The sequence below is a fragment of the Meles meles genome, chromosome 16 (assembly GCF_922984935.1).
Source record: "Meles meles chromosome 16, mMelMel3.1 paternal haplotype, whole genome shotgun sequence".
Lineage (NCBI taxonomy): Eukaryota > Metazoa > Chordata > Mammalia > Carnivora > Mustelidae > Meles > Meles meles.
Window position 1 is genome coordinate 26,933,023 of NC_060081.1, and position 12,063 is coordinate 26,945,085.

Sequence of the window (12,063 nt, forward strand, 5' to 3'; positions counted from 1 at the left end):
ATCAGAAGTAAGAGTTTTAAAAAGAAAAATTTCACAGGTAAATGCAAACATAATAAAAGTAGTAGAGTCATCACTTACAGAAAGTTACAGACATTAAAGCACAACAACAGCAAAATCAGCTACATATATAAAAATGAGTCAAAGGATACACAAAATAAAAAGGATGGAGAGTATGGCATTATATACATAGGATGTGGGTATGAGGGGTAAAAATTTAGTGCTTCTAGAATCAATTCAAACTTAAGTGATCATCAACTTAATATTGACTTCCATTTGCATAAGGCATGTACATTAACCTAATAGAAACCACAAATCAAAAACCTGTATTAGATGTGCAAGAAATTAAAAGGAAGGAATCGAAGCATATCACTAAAGAAAGCCATTAAGCAAGGGAAAAGAGCACGAGAAGGAAGGAAGAGAGAACTACAAAAACAACCATATAACAAGTTAACAAAATGGCAGTAAGTACATATCTAACAATAATTATTTTGAATATGAATCCATTAAGTGCTTCAATCAAAAGACACAGGGTGATGGAATGGATAACAGAACAAGACCCACCTATATGCTGCCTACAGGAGACTCATTTCATACCTAAACACATATGTAGAATGAAAGTAAAGAGATGGAAAAATATGTACCAGGCAAAATGCAATTAAAAGAAAGCTAGATAGCACACTTTTATCACAAAAAAATGGACTTTAAAACAAAGACTAACAAGAGACAAAGAAGGACTCTTTCTACATGACAAAACAACCTAACAAGAGAAAAAATAAAGACATTTTCAAACAGACAAGATTGTAGAGAATTTGTCACCAGAAGATTTGCACCAAAGGAAATAATGGAGGATAATATTCTTCAGGCTGAAGGTAAATGGTCTCAGCAGCTCAAACATACAAAGGATAAAGAGCATTAAAAATAAAAATATGTAGGGGCACCTGGGTGGCTCACTTGGTTAAGCATCTGACTTAATTTCAGCTTAGGTCATGATAACCTGAGCAATAACAACTATAAATATTTAAGTACCAAACATGCACCTAAATATATAAAGCAACTATTAACAGACATAAAAAAAAATTGAATGCTCTTCCTCCTAGATAATTCCAAATAACACATCTTCACGTTTGCTCATTCTTTCTTCTGCTTGAAAAAAAATCTGCTTTTGAACCTTCTAATAAATTTTTTCAATTCAGTATTCCTGTTTGGTTCTTTTTAATTTTTTCTATCCCGATTTTTTTTTTCCTCCATGAATGGGTCACACTTTCACATTTTTTTGTATTTTTTTCTGTTGAAAACCAGACATGCAAATCTAACAACAAAACAACTCTGGACATCAGATTTTCCTAGGGTTTGCTTTTTTTTTGTTATTTTCTCTTTACATGTGAAGGGTATTTTCACTGCGTATAGAATTCTAGTTCTAATTTGTTTTCAGTAAATTTTATTATTTTTTGCTCCTCCTTACTTGCCCTCAAGTAAATCCCTAGTACTTCTCTGACTCTACAAGATCTTGCTGAGAACCCCAACTGACACATATGATAAAGGGTATCTACTGGGGTGGAGAAAAACTATACTAAACAAACACTTAATGAAATGCTGGAGGTTTTCTCTCTGAGACGAGGTATCAAAGTAGGGTCAAAGATACTCACAAATACCACTTATATTCAACATCATGATTGTAGCCAGTAAAGTGAAGCAAGAAAAAGAATTAAAAAACTAAAAGGATTGTAAAGTTAGAAACACAATGTTATTAACTTAAGACTATGATAGTTTATGGACCTGGTCCAGAGCATCTACAGATAAGTTTTTAGAAACAACTAGCAATTTAGCAAGTTTGCAGTAATAGTCAATATATAAAAAACAACTGCATTTCTGTATTTTATGTTGGCCCATAAGAATTTCCACTTTCATAGAACAGAAAAGGCAACCGAGCCCAGAAATAGATTCATGCATCCATGGATCCTTGACTTATGCATAAAGTGCCACTGAAGAATACTGGGGAAAGAAAATATTGGGGAACAGTCAATGAAGGGTACTGGGACAAGTCAATATCTATATGAGAAATAAAACTATGGCCTCACACCAATAACAAAGTCAATTTCAGTTAGCATTACAGCTATAATTATGAAAGGCAAAACAATAAATATCTGTATTTATTTTTTTTTGACCTTGGATAGGAATATATTTTTTTGACCTTGGATAGGAAAATATTTTCTTGGCAGTACACAAAAAGTATAAACTGTAATGGAAAATAGAGCTTAAGCTACATTAAAATTAATTAAAAGTAAGAATTTCTTACTTTTAAGTCACCATTATGTGTGGAAAGGGTAATCCACCAAATAGAAGATACTTCTAATATATATAACCAGAATTGTACCAGATTTAAAAAGAACTCCTATCACACAAGAGGAAAAAAGACATGCAACCCAACAGTTATACAGGGCAAAAGATTTAACTGAGATTTCACAAAAGATATCCAAATGGTCAAATAAACATGAAAAGTTACTCCACCTTGACTATGGACTCTGAAAAACAACCTGAGGGTTTTGAAGGGACGGGGGTGGGAGGTTGGGGGAACCAGGTGGTGGGTAATAGGGAGGGCACATATTGCATGGAGCACTGGGTGTTGTGCAAAAACAATGAATACTGTTACGATGAAAAAATAAATGAATTAATTAAAAAAAAGAAAGAAAGAAAAGTTACTCCACCTTATTGGGAATCAGAGAATTGCAAATTAAAAGTACAATAAGAGACTATCACTCAAACTTCAGAATACTTTAAAAAAAATATAAAGTACTGCAGAAAACTTCCTGATGATAGAACTGTAAGTTGGAACAAGCACTTTGGAAAACCATATGGCATTACGTACTAAAATAGAAGATTCATAAACTATATCCCAGCATTACACTCAACTCTACCAGAAATTCATGTTCAACAAAGACACCATTTATTTTTTTTCCCCCCCTGTGGGTTTTTGCTGCCTTTTTTTTTTTTTGGTTTATTTACAGTATAACAGTGTTCATTGTTTTGGCATCACACCCAGTGCTCCATGCAGTACGTGCCCTCCGTATTACCCACCACCTGGTTCCTCAACCTCCCACCCCCCCCACCCCCCACCCCCCGCCACCCCTTCATAACCCTCTGGTTGTTTTTCAGAGTCCATAGTCTCTCATGGTTCATCTCCCTTTCCAGTTTCCCTCAACTCCCTCTCCTCTCCATCTCCCCATGTCCTCCATGTTATTTGTTATGCTCCACAAATAAGTGAGACCATATGATACTTGATTCTCTCTGCTTGACTTATTTCGCTCAGCATAATTTCTTCCAGTCCCGTCCATGTTGCTACAAACGTTGGGTATTCGTCCTTTCTGATGGAGGCATAATACTCCATTGTGTATATGGACCACATCTTCCTTATCCATTCATCCGTTGAAGGGCATCTTGGTTCTTTCCACAGTTTGGCGACCGTAGCCATTGCTGCAATAAACATTGGGGTACAAATGGCCCTTCTTTTCACTACATCTGTATCTTTGGGGTAAATACCCAGCAGTGCAATTGCAGGGTCATAGGGAAGCTCTATTTTTAATTTCTTCAGGAATCTCCACACTGTTCTCCAAAGTGGCTGCACTAACTTGCATTCCCACCAACAGTGTAAGAGGGTTCCCCTTTCTCCACATCCTCTCCAACACACGTTGTTCCCTGTCTTGCTAATTTTGGCCATTCTAACTGGTGTTAGGTGGTATCTCAATGTTGTTTTAATTTGAATCTCCCTGATGGCTAGTGATGATAAACATTTTTTCATGTGTCTGATAGCCATTTGTATGTCTTCGTTGGAGAAGTGTCTGTTCATATCTTCTGCCCATTTTTTGATATGATTATCTGTTTTGTGTGTGTTGAGTTTGAGAAGTTCTTTATAGATCCTGGATATCAACCTTTTGTCTGTACTGTCATTTGCAAATATCTTCTCCCATTCCGTGGGTTGCCTCTTTGTTTTGTTGACTGTTTCCTTTGCTGTGCAGAAGCTTTTGATCTTGATGAAGTCCCAAAAGTTCATTTTCGCTTTTGTTTCCTTGGTCTTTGGAGACATATCTTGAAAGAAGTTGCTGTGGCTGATATCGAAGAGGTTACTGCCTATGTTCTCCTCTAGGATTCTGATAGATTCCTGTCTCACGCTGAGGTCTTTTATCCATTTCGAGTTTATCTTTGTGTACGGAAGACACCATTTATTTATAATAGCCAAAACTGGTAACAAGTGAAATGTCCATAACAGCATAAATTTTATATAAATTGGGCCATATTCATATAATGCAATACTATTTGGCAAGGAAAATGAATAACCACAGTCACACTCAACAGCACAAAGAATCTTTGAAACTTAACACTAACAAAAAGCTGGAGAAAAAAAAGAATACAAATGGTATGAACTCCGAAAAACAGATGAACTATAGTGTTTAGAGACACATGTTTAGATAGTTAAGACTTCTAGGGAAAGAAATTATCATACACTTCAGGATTATGACCAAATCTTGGGGATAGTGACTTAGAGAGAGCTTCAGGGGAAACTTATAAGAGTGTTGGCATGTTTTTAGTTTTTAACTGGGGTGATGTGTTTGCTATACAAAAAAAATCCCCATATTTTATGCATGTACATATGAATTATATCTCACGACAAACACCTTAATTAAAGAAAAAGAAATTAATCAAATTTTTAGATGTCTTTATACTCCTTGCAGGAAGACTCAATATAGGATCCCTGAGTACTTAGACCATTCATACCTGTCTACGTCTAGAATAAACCAGATTCATTTTCTAGAATGCACAGCTTCCAATGGCTTCAACTCTAACTCCTTTTAGTTACAGAAACTAAAAAAACTTGTTTAGGAGCTCAAGTTATTCCCAATAACCTCTTTACAACTCCTGTTAAGTTTTACTGTGGCTATCTTTAAAAATTATTATCTTTTAAATGTAAGCTCACCCAAGAACAAGAGAACTACTAAACAACCAAACTACATGCTCACTTGCTTATTCTATTGAGTGTTTTGGTGTGTTGCAAATAATTGTCTAGTTAAGGAAGGTCTCCATAGTCCTTTCCCAACCAACTTGACACAGAATAGTAGACAAAATTTCCATAATCTTTTCCCCAACTTTCCTCTGAGAAGACTGGGAAAAGAGTTATTTCTATAAATGAACAACTTTGGCTGACTAACCATGGTCCTGCAGCTGAAATAATGGGGGCACAACGAAGTGGAATCTGTTATCTATGATGTATGTATGAAAAGATCTCTTAGACCTGAACTGTCTTCTAAGCACAGCAATCAGGAATTTACCTCCTTCTTCTAAGACAATCTTGTTATTAACCTTCAGGCAACAGAGCAATGGAAAGTATTAAGTGTTATGAGCTTTAGAATCAAAATTGCTTCTTATTCTTCTTGGACCCCTTATTAGTACTGAAATTTGGGGCCACTTAATGAACTAGCTGAGACTCCAGCAAGTACTTAAAAAATATCAGTTCTAGCTAATCCTGCCTTAGGTACCTGAAAGCCAGGTAGTGAGCAGAGATAATAGGTGCCTATAGGTTATGAGAACGACCAATGAGCATACAATGAAAAGAACATTTCTGTTTCTTGACCAGTGAAAGGGGAGGAGAAGACAGGAGAGGAGAGGAGAGGGGAGGGGAGGAAGGAGGGGAGGGAAAGGGGAAGGTGGGGAGGAAAGGAAAAGAGATGAAAGGAAAAGGAAAATACAAAGCTAGCCTTTTCCTTGGGCTTTATCTTCATTTGTTTATAAGAAAGTTAGATTAGGAAACAGATTAAGGCTTTTAAGTATATCTTTTGTTATTCAATCTTATAATTGATCAAAGGAACAGGTCAAGAAAAGCCAACCACTCATATCAGTTAGGGTTGGAATGGTAGTTTGAGATAATTCTTGACCTGCAACCCCTATGGTAAAGAGTCTTGTATTGACAAGCAGAATTCTCAGGGTCTGTGTTCCTCTTAGGAATTATTTATCTTTCTATATTCTATATACCAAATCTTAGTAGCCCTGCCGAACAGGAATGGCAATGGCCAAAGCACCAACTACAGAAAACATGTGCTAAGAGGATTACTGTGATTTCTAATCACAACCTAATATTATTAGTGGTAACCCAGGCAATGCACTGGGAGGACCTGCATATTATATGTGGTGCTGTGGAAAGAGCTCTGAAAGCAGAAAGGCTGGTTACTTACTGAATGCTGGAATCCTGCACTAGTAATTGAATACTGAGCAAATTATTTGGTGTCTATGAGCCTCATTTTCCTTATCTTTAAAAAACAAGGAAGGTAAATCCAAAGTTTCTAGCAATTTTTTATGAGCTTTGGCAATTTTTATGGACTTAACATCAATTAATTTTGGGGGGCTTAAAAAGTTACTATGAGCCAAGCGGCATGAATGTAACATAAAATTCAGGATCAGAGAAGGAATGGTCTCAGGCAAAATTCTCATTTTAAATAATGCAACACAAGCCTGTTGCTTCGACTCTCTCCCTCATTTAGTTATAATTTAACTCGAAAAACCTTGATAATATATTCTGCCATAGGAATGCTACATGTAATTACTTCTGTTCTAATCATACCATAAGAAACCCAGGAAGCTGAAACCCAGGAGTTGTTTAAGAAATGGTTTAAGCCACTGGCAAATTATCATTAGAAAGAATCATTATGTCAAACATCAAAACTGTTGTTCCTAGGAAATGTTCTTCAATATTAAAATGAACAATTTACACGCATCTATTCAAAAGGGTCTTATATTCTGCTACCTGGGGATAAATAATACACTACAGCATCTTGACATTAGATGTACTGCAGGAGTCTCAGTGAGGTTTCACTGTGGCTGAGGTAACCAACTGGTACCACCTACCCTCAACATTGTTCCTGTCTAAAATTACCTCTGCCAGGGAAACTCTTGAGAGGACTTAACCGAGGTCTCAACCAAGCTCCTGCCCAAGCATTTTGAAAACTCAAAGAGGATGAGCAAGACACATCCCAGTCTACAAGCTCTTCCACAGCTAAATCCATGTAGACAGGGACCGACAGCCTCCCCCGACGAAAACACCAATCAAGCTCCAGAATTTTCAAAATGAATTACCATTTGCAACCTAGATGTCTAGTTCTTAAAGAACATGGGTCCTTCTTCAATCAATCAATAAAGGAGAATTTTTCCAGAAATTCAGTCCTCATTTGCCTATTATCCAGATCCTGCAAACCACCTAAAGGGAGGTATTTAAAATAGTCATTCCTATAGGTTCTCTTAAGTTCTCAGCTTGCAACAGATTAAAGAACTAGAAAAAAGAGACTAAGCTCATTTTCTAGTAAGGTGGCTTTACAAAATTTGAGATTATATATCTTAAGTTTTTATTCAGTTTTTCAATATAAAAAGCTGTACAAACACTTTTCTGCAAGTACCATGCAGACACTGCCTGCTGTGTTTCTCAACATCTCTTATGTAAAGGTATGAATGATATGCTTATTTAAAAATTTGGAAGCAAGAAAAAAGTTATTCAGAACACTTACTTGCTTTATTGCCAGAGAACAAGAACCTTAAAACCCATCACTTTTTTCTTGTTCTCTTTGGTTTATGGTCTGAAATCTAAATTTATGATAAAATGCAAACAGAAGTCTTATTTGAGGTCGCTAGCACAATTATTTTTTCTCTATTGCCTTAATCTAACTTTTAGTTTCCTACCATTATTACAAGCTACAGGGAATAGCTTTTCAGAACTGCTTAACTTGTGTACTTGGTTTAACTAAGTAAATAAATACATCATAGGAAGCATCACATAAGAGAAAGACAAACAATCACACCTGGAATGAGAAGACGAGAATTCTAATACTAGCCATTACCATAAAGTAATGGGATCTTTGGCACCTTTCTTAATCTAAACCTTGGGAAAACTGTGAGTCATGCTACCAAATAGATGGTACTTGAAAACACATGTTATAATTACAAAAGTGTAAGTATTATAAAACAAGCATAGAATATAATAAAAGTTTGGAAGAAGGAAGAAAACATCTCAGTCATAAAAATCAGAGGGGTGGTTAAGATGCCTTTACTCTCTTTTTTAGCTCTGAAATTCTAGAACTAATTTTTAGCTAGGGAGACTAAAATAGGCTTCATGGGATATCTGTGCTAGGTGAAAGGCAGGACACCAGATTATACCTTCCAATTTTATGTATAACATATTTAAAGACGTGGCTTAAAATGGCAAGTGGAAAGATGATACAGATGTATATTTACAGAACTTATACTCTAGAGAAGTCTTCTTCCAGATAAATATTCTGAGGTCTGACATTTGAACTGAGTACTTCACTCACTGGTTCTATACTCACAGAGTTAACCACCAGTTCCACTGCCCCTGATCTGACTCTCCCCATGTAACCTCCCAAACCACCCCCAGAAATAATTAATTTAAAAGATAATTCATATAGCTAAGGAGGTTTTTGTTACGGAATTGTCTGCATATAAAGCTCATAAAATATATTTCACAGAAACCAGTTACATTTCTTAAAGATAAATAACAATCTGATAAAATTCAAGGTTTGACACTCATAATTTTTCAGCTTAAAATAAAATTACCTGTAGTAACCCTCCATCATCAAACCGTAGTACTTCTATTATGCTCTCCGACTGAATAAATGCTGTGAAGGAAACAAAACATACTATCACTTTACAGAAACATGAATCTGATTTAAATAAATATCTTTTACCTTAAGGTTAATAAATACAATTATATATTTTAAAAAACATACTGCTTGAGGGTGATGGTTAAAGAGGAAAGTGCAATCCTTCAGGATCTTAGCAACTATAAAATACTATGAAATAAAACAAGACAACCTATTTAGAAAGTAGTGGTTACAAACTATAGGCTGTGTAAGCCACCTGCCAAATATATTTCTGCCATACTTCCAGAAAGCACAAAACAAATTCAACTAGATGCAGCTGATTATTTTCACCAACAGTTAACTGAAAATATCACAAGCACATGGAAAAGATCATCAAAGGGTTCTATTACCAAAAAAAAGAAAAGAAAAAGATAAGCTCTTTTATAGCGATAATAAGACCTGGAATCAACAGTCAAAAGAGACTTGGAGGGAGAACAGGCAAAGAAAATGGGAAGGGGAGATTATTGCACTCCAAGAAACTACGTACAATGCAAAGAAAAGATATTTAAAAAGCTCACATACTTTTGTCATATGATCTGGTTGTTGTACTCACAGATATTTTCCCAACTGATATGAAAACGTATGTCCATACAAAAAGCTGCAAGCAATTCTGTATAGCAATTCCATTCATAATCACTCTAAACTGGACACAGTCGAGGTGATGTTCTTCAATAGACGAGTAGATAGACAAACTACAGTACCTCCACAAATGAAATATTATTCAGTGATAAAAAGTAAAATAAAAAGCAACATACTGTTTGATTTCAAGTGTATGACACTCTGGAAAAGGTTATACTACAGAGGTGGTAAAAAGACCAATGACTGATAGAAGTTTGGGGAGAGGAAAGAAGATGTAAGTGAAGCAAAGGAAATCTTTCAGAACAGTGGAACTATTCTGAAGGACACAGGAATGGAAGCTACACAGCACTATGCATTCATCAAGACAGAACTTTAGAGTGAACTTACTGTATGCAATTTAAAAAATCATTTAGGAAACCAGGGGGTCCTGAGGTGAAATGAATATGACAAAATAATTTAACTATATTACAAATGTATGAAACCACCTTTCTAAAGTGTGGGTTAGAATGGAGAAAGGTGCTGACATGAGTCATGCGAAAGTGAGTGGAAACTATAAGACTAAAGGTAAAAGCCCAAAAGAAAAAGAAACTGTAAGCACTATACCCTAATTGATAAAGTCATTTCCCATGGGAGCTTGGGTTAACAATTCTTTTTTTTTTTTTTTTTTTTTAAAGATTTTATTTATTTATTTGACAGAGAGAGAGATCACAAGTAGGCAGAGAGGCAGGCAGAGAGAGAGGAGGAAGCAGGCTCCCCGCAGAGCAGAGAGCCCGATGCGGGGCTCGATCCCAGGAGCCTGAGATCATGACCTGAGCCGAAGGCAGCGGCTTAATCCACTGAGCCACCCAGGCGCCCTGGGTTAACAATTCTCAAGTCACTTCCATGTTTACTGGAACTGAACAACTGAAGACACAGAAAGGAAAAGTCAGACTTCTCACTACTGGATTAAGGGTATATGCCAAAGCAAGGGGAAGAAGCGATCATGATCCATGTGGTACTGAACTGAGGTGGCAACATCAGTATGAACTCATATTTAGTTTAATATAGATGTATAGAAATATTCATGTTATGTATAGAAATAATCATAAATATGTGTATATGAAAGGGTTAGTATACACACATATACTTTCTTGCTTTGTCAGTTGAGAGGGCCTAGAAGTAATGACACCCCAGCAAGTGCTAACCATCCAAAAAACCCCCAAAATACTGTACTGATGAGAATTTGTCAAAGGGATTTAAGAATTAACAGAAAGAGTTCCCATATAGCCAAACCTGGAACAACTTGAGCAGTACAACAGTGCTGGATTACAGCCCAAAATATAAAATAAATAGCCATGAGTCCATGCTCATGTAAATAAATGATTGAATAAATAAATGGGGGAGAAGATACAAGACTCCCAGGCAGAATTCTAAATAATTTATGGATTTAGAGATGGAGGATAACTCCCCATCTTTTAACAAGTGTGGGATGCACATAGGGACTTCCTTCCAAAAACAGTATGTAAAGGAGGGGAAAAAAGAGTAATTTTACAGTGGAGAAATCTGACAAATGTGACCTCAGTCAGATGATCTAGGTCGACATCCTAAGTGAAACGTCATGCTGACAGTACGTACCCTTCATGTGACATAATAAAAATGGTATTTTATCTTTGTGGTCTTCCTCCCCAAATCACATAACCCCAGTCTCATTATGAGAAAAACAGACAAATCCCAACCAAGAAACATTCTACAAAATATCTGAGCAGTACTCCTGAAAACTGTCAAAGTCATCAAAAAGAAGTAAAGTCTAAGAGACTATCTGTCACAGACTGATGCAGCCTAAGCAGATAGGACTACTAGATATAATACGTTACCTGGGGGTGGATCCTAGAAAAGAAAAAGGAAATTACGTAAAAACTAAGGAGATCTGAGTAAAATATGGACTTTAGATAATAATCAAGCATTAATGCTGGTTCATCACTTGTTTAAAAAAAAGGTACCAAATTAATGTCAGGTGTTAATAATAGGGAAAAGGGTGGGGAGGATAGAAATTGTGGTATCTTTAAGATGTTTATATAAATCTAAAGCTGTTTTAAAATAAGTTTATTTTGGGGGGCTGCCTGGATGGCTCAGTCGGAACAGCATGTGACTCCTGATCTTGGGGCTGCAAGTCTGAGCCCCACAGCAGGTGTAGAGATTACGTAAAAAAAAATAAAAATAAAAATAAAAAACTTTAATGAAATAAAAAGTTGACTTTTAAAAACCAACATTCACTGACTCCTCTTTCTTGGTCTTTGAGTATTTGTCAGGGAAGCAGCTTACTATTTCATCCCACAGACCTGGCTTTTCCAGGCTGACTAAAGCTGAAAGTCAAGCAGCAAGATAGTATACCAGCTAATTAGATTACCTTACCTAACTGAATGGCATTTCCTGCCTGCCAAGCATCACTTTTCCCTTGTTTTAGGAACCACATCCCGATTTTATTTTGGGTAAGTCCTGTGTCAGTCTGCTCCACTGCTCATTCCCCATCAGTTCTCAATGTAGAGAACATTCCATAAATACTGAGTGCAGGAGGGAAATCCCACCTTTTTTGTTCAGATGCAAGTACCACTATTTGCATTTGTTGATGCAAATGACCTCTTTCCGGTTTGTTATCTAGTCCTAGCTTGTGGTTAGTTTCAGATACAAACTGTGAAGGTAAAAGGTAAAAGACTCTGCCTAGGGGCACCTGGGTGGCTCTGTGGGTTGAGCCTCTGCCTTCAGCTCAGGTTACGATCTCAGGGTCCTGGGATCGAGTTCCGCATCCAGCTCT

At 36.4% G+C, this 12,063-nt stretch overlaps 1 protein-coding gene across 1 annotated transcript in view; it reads right to left on the reverse strand.

Moving 5' to 3' along the window:
* TMEM131 (transmembrane protein 131) overlaps positions 1-12,063 on the reverse strand; it is a 232,751-nt gene that overhangs the window by 167,295 nt on the left and 53,393 nt on the right. The window contains exon 2 of the mRNA XM_045980652.1: positions 8,608-8,669. Within this exon, the coding sequence (XP_045836608.1) occupies positions 8,608-8,669 (62 nt within the window). The remainder of the gene's footprint in view (positions 1-8,607; positions 8,670-12,063) is intronic.